At 36.1% G+C, this 13,666-nt stretch overlaps 1 protein-coding gene across 7 annotated transcripts in view; it reads right to left on the reverse strand.

Moving 5' to 3' along the window:
- Positions 1-13,666, reverse strand: part of MTMR2 (myotubularin related protein 2) — an 89,035-nt gene that overhangs the window by 41,296 nt on the left and 34,073 nt on the right. For 4 of the 7 annotated variants that reach the window (XM_033206383.1, XM_033206384.1, XM_033206390.1 and 1 more), the window contains one exon: positions 7,713-7,818. In XM_033206383.1, coding sequence (XP_033062274.1) covers positions 7,713-7,818 — 106 coding nt within the window. Of the gene's footprint in view, positions 1-7,165; positions 7,239-7,712; positions 7,819-13,666 lie in introns of all 7 variants that reach the window. The other 3 variants (XM_033206386.1, XM_033206387.1, XM_033206389.1) reach the window with 1 other exon arrangement.

Here is a 13,666-nt window from a genome sequence, read left to right on the forward strand (position 1 = left end):
TCAGACATGTAAAAGGTACTAGGTAAAAAGAACTGAGGTAAACAGGCCTTTGGTGATGTGGTGAAGCAAGAGGGAAACTGTAAGATACTCCATACACATTACTCGAGGAGCTTGTATTTTCTCAACTGCATATATGTCTATAATCAATATACAGTATGTTTTGTGTATTAAAATTTACTTAGCTAGATACCTTTCTGTCATAGAATATACCACAATTTATTATCAAATGATGTACATTTATCATGCACACAAATAATGTATAAGTAAGATCTTTATTCCAGTCTCCTGGAATAAATGTGGGACTTTTTACATTAGTAAAACTGGAACTGCTAAGAAGAATAAGCATTTGTAGATATTGCTATAGTTCTCTCTACTGTGGCTGTTTCAGCACTGTATGAGAATTCCCATGCCCCACTTTTCAGACAATCCTTGGTATTATTAGACTTGTTAATTGTTTTGATATGATGAATGTGAAATAAGTTTTTTCAGTTGCTTTAAAAATGACATATCCCTGATTCCCTGATTATAGTGAGGTTTAACATTTTAAAATATATTGGTTAAACATTATGTATATATTTTTCCTTGAATTTCTTGTTCATAGACTTTCTCAACTTTCTGTTGGACTGCATTTTCTCTTATTAATTTGTAGATGTTCTTTACATATTTGGGTGCTAATCTTTTATCAGTTACACATATTCTTTGCAAGTCTACTATCCCAAAATGTGATTTGTCTTTTCATAGTCTTCACATATGGAATCTGTCACTAAAGTTAGTAAATTTTAGCACAATAAAAATAATAATCTTTTCTTTAAAAGTTAATACCTTAGAGTCTTACTTTAAATATTCTTCCTGATATCATAAATCATAACAATATTGTCATATATTTTCTTCTAAAATTTTAAAGTTTTTATTTTCAGTTTTAGGTTTTCAATCTAATGAATCCAGTTGGTGTGCGTGAGTTAGAAATTCAACCTCTTCTGTTTTTAAACATGGTCAACCTAGCATTGATTACCAAATAGTTCATTCTTTCTCCCACTGATTTGTTATACTACATCTGTCATATACAGAGTTCCTACAGACATCAGTCTGTTCCTAAACTTGACTGATTTATTCCTATTCTGATTTACTTTAGCTTTATGCCTGATTGGGTGAATCTCCCCACTTTATTTTTCCTCTGGGTTCATTGTGACCTTTTACCCTGGCATAAATTTTAGAGTCAGCTATAACTTTGCCAAGTGCTGCAAAACAAACTTTTGAATTTTTTTGAAATTATATTCAATTAACAGATATATTTGAAAATATTTTGCATCTCCAGACTACTGAATTTACTCATCCTATTATTTAGATATTCTTTTAGCTTCTTTAATAAAGTTTTATAACTTTCTTCATCTAGTTCTTCCATATCTCATTTTAACTTATTCCTAAGTAAAGTACTTTTGTTGCTGTTGTAACTGGGATCTTCTTTAAATCACATTTTCTAAACATTTTTGCTAAGGTACAGAAGCATGATCTTTTTATGTTATCTTGTATCCGGCAATAGTGGTAAGCTATATAATTAGTTCTGGTAGTTTGTATATAGATTTTCTCAGATTTCCCATACAGACAATCCTCTATAAATAATGAAAGTTTTGTTTATTCCTTTCATTTCTTATATCATTTATTATTTTTCTTATTTTACTGGCTAGGATTTCCAGCATAATGCTGAATAAAAGTGGCGATAGTAATCATCATGTTTCTAAGCTTAATGAACATATTTCTAGTATTTCATTATTAAGTATGAGGCTTATTGTAGAGTTCTGACAGATATCCTTTATCTGGCTAAGGTTGATTTTTTTCAGTTCCTAGGTTCTTAAGAGTTGATATTGTTGGTAAGGGAGGGCGTGATGTTAATCATAAATAAATGCTAACAATCCTTTCTTCTCTATTAAAATAATCATTATGTGATAGACACTATTTACTATCTAACATATGCTCTATGAGACGCCTTAACTCATTCTAAATAGATCTGCATATTTTCAGTACATGTTAATATCACATTCACGGACATAGTCTAACTGAAAAATAATTCAATTGGCCGGGTGCGGTGGCTCACGCCTGTAATCCCAGCACTTTGGGAGGCCGAGGTGGGTGGATCACGAGATCAGAAGATCGACATCCTGGCTAAAACGGTGAAACCCCATCTCTACTAAAAATACAAAAAATTAGCCAGGTGTGGTGGCAATCGCCTGTAATCCCAACTACTCAGGAGGCTGGGGCAAGAGAATCACTTGAACCCGGGAGGCAGAGGTTGCAAGTGAGCCAACACGGCACCAGTGCACTCCAGCCTAGGGGACAGAGTGAGACTCCCTTTTGGAAAAAAAAAAAAATCCAATTATTTCTGGCCTTTAGTTTGTAAAGGAAATATGCATAACATAAATTTTGAAGACATAGATGCATTTGCCTGATTTAAGCTATTACATACTTCAAGACAAGACAGATGGTTAAGAACAAAATATATCCTTTATCATACACATGTACATAAGATATCTAAAACAAAGACATAAAAGATATAATTCTATTTAATATTTAATTCTGAATTGTTGACAAACATTGGTATAAAACCACAGGCTTCACAAAGGAAAGGAACTATTACATAGCTTGACTTTTATCTTTCAATAGCCACCATTTGAGGCACATACTTTAATTAAAACCCAGCGCTATAAAAATTATAACTTACAAATAAGTAAAGCTATGCATTTGAATTTCAAAATCCTATATTTTATGGGATTTATTCTCCAGTGAGCAAATAAACAACCAGACATAAGTTCTCTGGGTTCTTAATTCTACTAAGTGCCCAACTTCAGAAATATGTTCTAGTAAAAACAAGCCTAATTTTAAAAATTGCAAATGAGTTATTTCTTTAAAATACATTACTTAAAATTCTATATAAAAGAATACTACATTTTTTAGTTTTAAAACTGAAATTAAATAAGTTTTACTTCCAGAGGGAGAACAACTGAAGTAAAGAGAAAACACTCTACAATTATGTCACCAGAAAAGCATAATTCCATTTACAAAGCCTGGATTTGTGCCCAATTTTTCCGAAATACATCTACCGGATTACATCTGTATGAGACTTTTTCCATAACAAACAAGGATAACAAGGCAAAAAAGTAATATAAATAGAATTCCACTTGAAAAATCAAAGTTCAACATATATCTAGACTAGTTCCATCCCCGGCCCATTTTCCATTCTGCCTTACCAATGCAGAGGCAACAAATCTTGTTTGAATACAAAATTCTTAATAGAAAAAGCTTTCATATTTAGCTGTTAATCTACTAAGGCACTATCCTTTCAGGAAAGTGCCATTATACAGTACCTATAGCAAAAAACCTACACAATTTAATCTTTTTAATGAAACTGGATTAGCTTTTCAATGTATTATGTTCTCTACACTTTCTATTTAAAAGCTGTTACTAAAGGAGCTTATAAAATGTGAAGGCTCAGGACACAAATAAGCAATGAGGCTGTGTGAAGAACTGGAAGCCTAGAGGTTAACCAACTTCAAATCATCTGTGAATGATAATTTTCAATAACACTACACCAAACCCTTCATCATACACATAAGAGCCAAACCATAGTCAGTCAAAATGCAACACATCACTGTCTGCAGTTAGTTTTGCCTGTAATTAAAACACTACCATTTTATGGTTGCTAAAGGTATACACATGAAAAGCAATCATCGTCAATTTAAAAAATTGAGAAAGGAAATCAAGTTTTATTATAAAACACTCCTTTTCTGGTTACTTAGAAAAGCATTTCTCAAATATTTATTAAGAAAGTAATATTGAAACCACTATTTTCATCCCCCAAAATGTATAAAAGATATTCCTTTTTAATCAAGAAAATTTCACGTAGCATTTAAAAAAGCTTAGCAGCAAAATTGTAGAAGTCTCTCCCAGTAATGTATCCTACAAGAGTATGAATGACATGAGACAAAATAAGGGCAACAGCCAACCGTGCCTCTAAGCACATGATTTCATTTACCCTTTCTGTCAGGTTTTTCATTTGTCAAATGGGAATAGTAACAAGTGGATCATAGGATTGTTGAGAAAGTTAAAAGAGAAAAGTCATGTATGAATATCTACCACAGTTGCAGGCTAGACTTTTTTTTTAATTATTAGAAGTACATCCCTTCTCCCACCCCAACCTTCCCTGCAAAAGAAATCCACATATACATTTGAAATCAGGCTGAATTTTTTAAATGATACTAACATTTAATTTAATGTTACTCATTCATCTCCCTCCAGCAATTGAAGACTATAATTCAAGTAAAGATATATTTAACAACTAAAGATACCTTTAAAAATGAGAAAAATGGGTAACATGTAGCTTAACAACATAGTACTTTTCCTTTTTTCTCTGCCCCTTTAGGCACTCTCCTAGGGAAAGAACAGTTAACCTTTGTTGCCCAAAACCATATTCTCCTTAATCTAACAGCTATCTGCTTATTCAGCAAATAAAAATTATGTGAGGGTCTTCCTAAATTGTGAAAGATCCTAAATTAGTAAGGCACTAACGGGGATACATTGAAACAATTTCTGCAAACAGAGCTGATGTATAAATTTGATAGACTCCCTTTGTAACCTAGTGCTACGGTACTCATGTAATTCAGGACACTTATGTCCAACGTTAAACCTGAAGTGACAACAGGCATAAAGAGGTCTATTCCAGACAAATGTGCATTTATAATCACCCTACCCATTGTATTATCTCAAAATTGTACATGTGCAAAATGACCTTTTGCTTCAGAAGCAAAAGGCTTTGTTACTTTTTCTTTTGTAAAAAAAAATAACAACTAAACACACCTAGTGGCTAGATATTGTTTTCCAAAAAAAAGAACCAGGGCTTCTATGAAAACTGGATGATGATTCTAGAACTGAGAGAGGAAATATATATTATGAGTCTGGAGCATCTTGTCAGGCCAGAAAATAAGCAAGGGTTCAAAAAACACAATGACGAGAGTATGGCAAAGGAACAAAAGATCTGACTGAAAGAACTCTCGATTTGAAGCTAGAATCAATAAAGTTGTTCTGGATTGTAACAAAAAGTATAAAATAAATATCCATGAATCCATAATAAGATAAATAAAAGATTAAACAAATCAATAAATGGGAGAAACAAATCTCCCATGCAGATTTCAAAAAAATGCTGTTAGATGTTCCACCCTCAAGGAGGTAGAGTATAACCCCCTACTCCTTAAGTGTGGGCTGTGCATAGCAACTTCTTTCCAAAAAGTACAGTATGTGGGTAGGGGAGGGCTCAGGGAATAATTACAGTGAAAAAACCTAACACTGCCTCAACCAAGTGATCAAGGTTAACATCAGCAGTGATGTCATGTTGATAGTACGTAGCCTTAATAAAATGTGATGAAATGGCACTTTACCTCTGTGACCTTCCTCCCCAAAACACATAACCCCAGTTGAATAAGTAAAATGTCATATGGTCTATAAAATACCATCAAGTCATCAAAAACAAGATACAATCTGATACAGTTCAAAAACAAGAAAAGTCTAAGAAACTGTCTTAGCCAAGAGAAACCTAAGAAGACATAACTACTAAATGTAATGTGGCATCCTGCATGGGTAGGATCCTAGAACAAAAAGAACATTAGGTAAAAACTAAGGATATTTGAATAAAGTGTGGACTTTAATAATAACGTATCAATATTGGTTCATTATGTGGAACAAATGTAGCTTACTAATACAAGATGTTATAATGGGTGGAACTGGATGCAAAGTAGATGGGAACTCTGTATTATCTTTGCAATTTTTCTATGACTCTAAAACTGTTCTAAAATTAAAAGTTTAAGAAAAATTAGAAAACCGTAAAATATTTTATATAGAGATTAACTTTATGCACTATGGCCCTCATTTTGTCCAAATATAAGCCAGTCATTCACTATTTATGATATTCATGGTGTCCTGAGGAAATGATGGAGGTCTACATGCAGAGAGAAGTTGACAGTGGAGAATCCTTCATCTATCCATTTTCAGCATCCTGCAGTGTACTACACTTCACATGTATGTCGAGTTAAGTAGTTTAAACTAATACTCACAAGTATACACAAATGGTTTAAAATGTCTCAGACAAGAAACAGCAGGTAGAACATAGGCATAAGCAAGTAGCCAAAGTGATATTCCTTCATTCCTCGTATAAGTTCTTTATCAGTCACAATATGAGGTTAGTCGTTATTTAATGATGCTTTTAACTAATGAAATGGGACCAGAAGTAGGCCGAGACATTTCAAAATTATTAAGTAGTTTATCAGCCCTTAGTGGATTTTTATTAACGTAATGAATAAACAAACGTTAGATACATATATTTTAAAAGAGTAACAACTTGAGAAGCAACAACGGATTTATAACCATTCTTGTTAACAATGAACCCTGCCCTTTGTATGAAGATAATGGCTAATGATAGCATGAAGTTTTCATAATTAGCACAAGACATATCCAGATTACGAAGATAAGCCTTTCTAATTTTTAGTGATGTTTAAAATCATGCTACTCCCAATCTAATATTTTGTGAAATTTCACAAAAGGTAATGACAAATATGCAGAAGATTTTACAGATGTTGTCTTCTTGTTGAATTCTGTTTTGACAGTGAAATGGATGAAAAAGATGTAAGTATCCTCAACATATGCTCAACAGCAAATGACTTCCTTAAGGAAAACAATGTTGTAGCTAAAATTGTGTAAGTGTAAGCAGTGAGAAAGCAGCCACTTGTTTGGAATAACCTGCACATTGTGCACATAAAGTATAATAGAACATAAAGTATAATAAAAAAAAAAAAAGATTCTGACATGCTGTCCATCATATGAGGATACAAGAATACATACCCTCATCAGATAATGGATTTACCAGCACCTTGATCTTGGACTTCCCAGCTTCCAGAACCATGAGAAATAAATGTTTATTGTTTTGTGTTTTTTAGGAAAAAAAAAGATTATGAAGTAAGGTTAAAGGGTTAGCACTACACATATAATTCATTTTCTCAATCATTCATAGACAAGCAGTTATAGAAAAGTAGATGAACCCAGAAATGTACAGCGTGCTACAGGATATCACTAATGTGGTTAATTTCATAGAAACGAGACCTTTAATAAATAGAGGAATACTTACAAACTATAATGAGATGTGTAGGAACTATCACACAGTGTTTAAGTGACTTAGCTCCCGAACTGGACTGCATGGGCTGGAACACCGGCAATAGAATTTATTAGCTATGAGATCTTGGACACATTACTTAATCTCTACAAGTTATTATCATCTGTAGACTGGTGACAGAATTGGTGACAGTTTTACAAGAGATAATTCATGTATAGCACTTAGAACAATGCTTGGCATATAGTATGTATTCAATAAATGTTAGCTATTATTGGTTACTATTATGAGAATAATCATAAAAATCTTTTATACCACAAAAAATTCATTAATCATCTTTTGGCAAAGAACTTAGAGGTGATCAACCTCAGAGATGAATTACACATTTTTCTTTTACAAATAAGTAAGCATTCCAAATTTGCTGGCCTATTCTGTGATATTTTGTAAACCAGGGTCTATGAGAATACTCCATCAGTATCTCCTGCTAAATTAGTTATACTGATAGTGTTGGCCACAAATATCTAACAGAAAGTACTTCATCAGAACTTTAAAATAGTATACATACCCTCAAATCAGGAGAAAAGTTGTCAGCAGAAGTTGAAATGGAATCTGATGACACAACAGAAGCTGATTTTGTATGCACTGAATTCTCTGAATGAGAAGTGGAGGCACTACAAAATACAAAAGTACAGTATGTTGGAAAAGTGGGGGCTTCAAAGACCAGTTTCAGACATTGTATTTAATATAACTCCAATACTTATTAAAATTCCCACAGCCAACTAAGTTCTGCTTTGCCTATTCAATCTTATTTCTAAATCTTAACAAATTACAAACTGTTCCTGCTGGGTCAAGTATTCTTATGATCTAAGTTCCCTCTGGACACACTCCCAATACTCATGAAGACACTCCAGGATAATTCCTTCTTTTTATCCATTCACCCATCCATTCATTCATCCAAAGAACATTCATTAAGTGGTCCAATGTACAAAACCACTACACCAGGCACTGTGATTTGAAAATAAATACGACATCATCCCCATGTTCATGAAGCTCACAAGCTTGTGACACAGACAAGTAAATAAGTGGTGCAATGTGATGACTCTAAATAGAAACACATACACACACACACACACACACACACACCCCACATACATACAAGTATCTATGGGAGAAAAGAAAAGGAAGCAGCCAATTCTGGCCAGAAAGTCCAGGGAAGACTTCTCAGAGGAGATGATATTCAAACTGAGTCTCAAAAGATAGGAGATCATCAGACAAACATGGAAATTTCAAAAACTAACAAAAGGCAATGCAAAGGTATAGAAGTATCAAAGTCTACAGAACATCTCAGACACTACAAATAGTTGAGTAAGGCTGAATGGATAAAAGAGCAGATAAAGATGGAAAGAGAAGCTCTTCTTTGTACCTTGTACCTTCCCACCACATCAAACAGCCCTGCCTTAAGTATCTACTTCTTCCATTATAAGTAATTACTCCACAGTTACTTTTACTTTCTTAAATTCCTACAGAGGTTTTTTTTGTTTTGTTTTGTTTTGTTTTTGAGACAGAGTTTCACTCTTGTTACCCAGACTGGAGTGCAATGGTGCGATCTCGTGTCACTGCAACCTCTGCCTCCCAGGTTCAAGCGATTCTCCTGTCTCAGCCTCCTGAGTAGCTGGGATTACAGGCACCTGCCCCCACACCCGATTAATTTTTTAATTTTTGTATTTTTTTAGAGACGAGGTTTCACCATGTTGACCAGGCTAGTCTTGAACTCCTGACCTCAAGTGATGCGCCCGCCTCAGTCTCCCAAAGTGCTGGGATTACAGGTATGAGCCACCGTGCCTGGCCAAACTTTTGATACCTGATCACACTTTTATTGTTTATCTCACCAACTAGTGCCCCAAGAACAAAAATTATGTCTCTCTTTTTGGCGGGGAGAGCACGGGGGAGAAATGAGGTCTCACTATGTTATCCAGGCTGTTCTCCTCAAACTCCTGGCCTCAAACGATCCTCTCACTCAGCCTCCCAAAGTGTCGGGATTTCCATGGGCTACCATGTTCAAGCCTACTTCTTTTTTATTTTCCACAAAATCTACTTCAGGACCTGTGTACACTGTTAATATGTATTATTGCTTGTTAAATTTAAAAATCTGTGACAGTGTGCCACAAACTGAATAACTGATTCATTTCCTCTTATCAGTAAAACAAAGTTAAAATTATTTAAGGTAAGATCAATGGCAGAAAAACCTCAAATACCTTGAATTGAGTCTTTAAGTTCAGATTTTCAAAAATGTATTTTTCTAAAACATATTAAAAGTCTTCCTTATACCAGAAGTCAAAATTTTTTTCACTAGATTTTGAGGAAATACTTCACCTTTGAGTTGTCATAGTATTAAGAACCATTTATCTTTAAAACAAATTCCATTTATTCATTACAAACCTGTCTATAACAAGAATAACTAAAATACTTATACAATGTGAAAATCACCTCCCCAAAAAAGAAACTGTCACTTCATTCAAATGAACAAAAAGTGGTATTCCAGTGCAAACACAACATAGTATTTCCAACAACTTATACTATTATACAAAAAAGTAATCATAAGAAATTATATTACATAGTTTTATAATGTAAAGAAAGAAAAAGTGATAGGCTGTGAATGTTTTCCTTTTTCTTTGTATCTGAATTCTGATTAAATGTCATTTTCCTTAAAATAACAGGTAAAATAACCAAATTTTAAGCACAGTACTTTGACAGACATTGTTAGCTTCCTACTTCAAATAGATTCCCCTTTCTCCCTGACTTTGATCAGGATAGTTTGTGCCCTACCGAAGGTAAGAGGCTTGCTATTCTCTTCCTTGTGGCTAGGAGAGCCATGTGAGTCAATTCCAGTCAGTGGGATTTAGTGGGAAATCTGCTAATGGTTATAGAAACCTTTTATTTTCTTAATAAAGGGGAGCAGAAACAGCAGGGCAGTCTTTATCCTTTCCCATTTCTCTTGCCTGAAGTAAGAATGTAAAGTTTGGAAACACAAGAGCCATCTTATAAACATTAGCAAGATGCTGGCCTGCCAAGGACAGGGAGCCAAATAATAGGATGAGCATAGGTTTTTGTAGCATCACTAGGCCAACAACTCTCTACCTCTGGAATTCTTGTTATGTAACATAAATGGGTGAGCACGGCTGTGTGTGCCTGTAGTCAAGATGCTTGAGAGACCTGAGCCCAGGAATTTGAGACCAGCCTTGGCAACATGCCAAGAATCCATCTCAAAAAATTAAATAAAATTAAATTTTTTTAATAAAATAAATGAACTAAAATGTTTAAAATCTCTGCAATAGAGTCTGTTCTATACAGTCAAACACAATATAGCAATCAACATCTCATAAAGTCTAGTTAAGGCAAGTTCAAATGTATAATGCTATTTTATATACATATGCCCTTCTGGGAGAACAGAAAACCTCTTAAAGGCAATTGAATATAACTTGAAATTATAGATAGTGTATTATCTAGAAGAATAATACTGACAGAAAGAGTATTGTAGCACGTAGCGCCAAGAAACCAAATGGCTCTCTGGTTGGGTGTGGTGGCTCACGCCTGTAATCCCAGCACTTTGGGAGTCCGAGGAGGATGGATCGCTTGAGCCCAGGAGTTCGAGACCAGCCTGGGCAACATGGTGAAACCCCCTCTCTACTAAAAATAAAAAAATTAGCCAGGAGTGGTGGCACATGCCTGTAGTCCCAGCTACTCGGGAGGCTGAAGCATGAGAATCATTTGAACCTGGCAGGTAGAGGTTGCAGTGAGCTGAGATCACACCACTTCCCTCCAGCCTGGACAACAGAGCAAGACTCTGTCACCAAAAAGAAAAAAAGAAAAAAAAAAAACCAAATGGCTCTTTAGAGCCAAAGTATAAAGTAAATAAATTTAAGAGAGATAAAATAACAAATCCAGGTACTGGAACTTGTACTTTGCAGTCTCAGATTCAAAGAATCAGTCTTTCAAGCCAAAGTGTTTGGTAAACAGCCTTTAATTATTACCTTCTCTTTTCAGACACACATAAACACAGGCAGATATTATGATCCACAATGTTATAGTTGAATAAGCACTAATGTATATTTCTGTGTAACCAGTCTACAAAGGGTTTCACTCTCCAGGCAAATATTGAGGAGCTGGAGGGGTACAGTGTGGGAATACATCATAGTACTGTTCTTGTGATTATGGCAGAAACACGTGCGCGCGCGCGCGCGCACACACACACACACACACACACGCACACACACACACACAGAGAGAGAGAGAGAGAGGCAGAGGGGGGGAGAGAGGGAGGAGAGAGAGCACACAGGAGAGAAGGAGAGAGAGAACGAGAGAGAGAGAGCGTGTGAGAGAGCGAGTAATCACGCAGGCGCACACGAGCACAGCGGAACTGTTAAAATTTCTGGTATAGGCCGGGCGCGGTGGCTCAAGCCTGTAATCCCAGCACTTTGGGAGGCCGAGACGGGCGGATCACGAGGTCAGGAGATCGAGACCATCCTGGCTAATACGGTGAAACCCTGTCTCTACTTAAAAAATACCAAAAACTAGCCGGGCGACGAGGCGGGCGCCTGTAGTCCCAGCTACTCGGGAGGCTGAGGCAGGAGAATGGCGTAAACCCGGGAGGCGGAGCTTGCAGTGAGCTGAGATCCGGCCACTGCACTCCAGCCTGGGTGGCAGAGCAAGACTCCGTCTCAAAAAAAAAAAAAAAAAATTTCTGGTATAAACGTGAAGTGCTGCCTTTAGCAGCTACTCAGACTGAAGGTGGCCATGGGCACACTAGGATGCATAGTTCTCTTTTCTGTAGTTGTTTGTTTTCTTCTGTCATACTGGCTCTGTGCATGCTTGTAGTCACCATAGCTACCAGTATAACACACGCTAATTTCCACCGCTTTTTTTCCACTTCTCCCTTGCTCATCTTGAAGTCAAGCTCTCTATGTTTATTTTTTATGAACTGTTCCACAAACAAGCTCTGTATTTCCCAAAATTCATGCCTTTGCTTCAGGGCTTTCCAAAATAGAATGTTCCTTTACCCTAATCTATTTAATAACATCCTACCTACCCTCTAAGACCTGGTTTAAAAAACTAGCTTCTCTTTTGCTGCCGTTGCTTTTGGTGTTTTAGACATGAAGTCCTTGCCCATGCCTATGTCCTGAATGGTATTACCTAGGTTTTCTTCTAGGGTTTTTATGGTATTAGGTCTAACATTTAAGTCTCTAATCCATCTTGAATTAATCTTCATATAAGGAGTAAGGAAAGGATCCAGTTTCAGCTTTCTACTTATGGCTAGCCAATTTTCCCAGCACCATTTATTAAATAGGGAATCCTTTCCCCATTTCTTGTTTCTCTCAGGTTTGTCAAAGATCAGATGGCTGTAGATGTGTGGTATTATTTCTGAGGACTCTGTTCTGTTCCATTGGTCTATATCTCTGTTTTGGTACCAGTACCATGCTGTTTTGGTTACCATCTGTGACAGACTGGATTAAGAAAATGTGGCACATATACACCATGGAATACTATGCAGCCATAAAAAAGGATGAGTTTGCGTCCTTTGTAGGGACATGGATGCAGCTGGAAACCATCATTCTTAGCAACTATCACAAGAACAGAAAACCAAACACCGCATGTTCTCACTCATAGGTGGGAACTGAACAATGAGATCACTTGGACTCGGGAAGGGGAACATCACACACCGGGGCCTATCATGGGGAGGGGGGAGGAGGGAGGGATTGCACTGGGAGTTATACCTGATATAAATGATGAATTGATGGGTGTTGACGAGTTGATGGGTGCAGCACACCAACATGGCACAAGTATACATATGTAACAAACCTGCACGTTATGCACATGTACCCTAGAACTTAAAGTATGATAAAAAAATAAAAAATTTAAAAAAAAAAACTAGCTTCTCCAAGAAGTCTTGGAGTCTTCCAAGAAGGTCTTCCAGTTGGAACTAAACTCTCAGTCTTCTACACTTTCATAGACTTTATCTATAACTGCACTTAACACTTCCCACATTAGACTAGAGAACTTCAGTTACATGGCCACCTCTTTTTAAAATTACAAACTCCAAAGAATAAGAATCTTGCAATTAGCAAGGCATTTGAACTTGGAGCAGAAACTGCAGTCTCTAACCTCATTAAGTAACCGATATCATTTTGGTCCTCAGATTTCCTAGGCCTACATACTTCACCTCAGTCCATCCAAACATTCCTGTTTTCCTTGTCAACCTGGGCCTCTCTTCCACATGCTAAAACTTCTACGCAACACTCTGTCGCATATGTTCATTACCATATTACTGTGTGTTTCCTACACCCCACTTTTCTCTGTCCAAGCCTTTCTTCAACTACTAACTCGCTTCCTAATCTTCATCTGAATGTTTTCATCCACAGTGAATAAACTCCCCTACATCTTTAACAGGATTCTCCCCTTCACCTCTGCCTCAACTGACCTCCCCTCACAGGAATCCACTTCCCTGCAGACTTTAATAAGAAA

Source organism: Trachypithecus francoisi, unplaced genomic scaffold, assembly GCF_009764315.1.
Source record: "Trachypithecus francoisi isolate TF-2019V2 unplaced genomic scaffold, Tfra_2.0 Lachesis_group8, whole genome shotgun sequence".
Lineage (NCBI taxonomy): Eukaryota > Metazoa > Chordata > Mammalia > Primates > Cercopithecidae > Trachypithecus > Trachypithecus francoisi.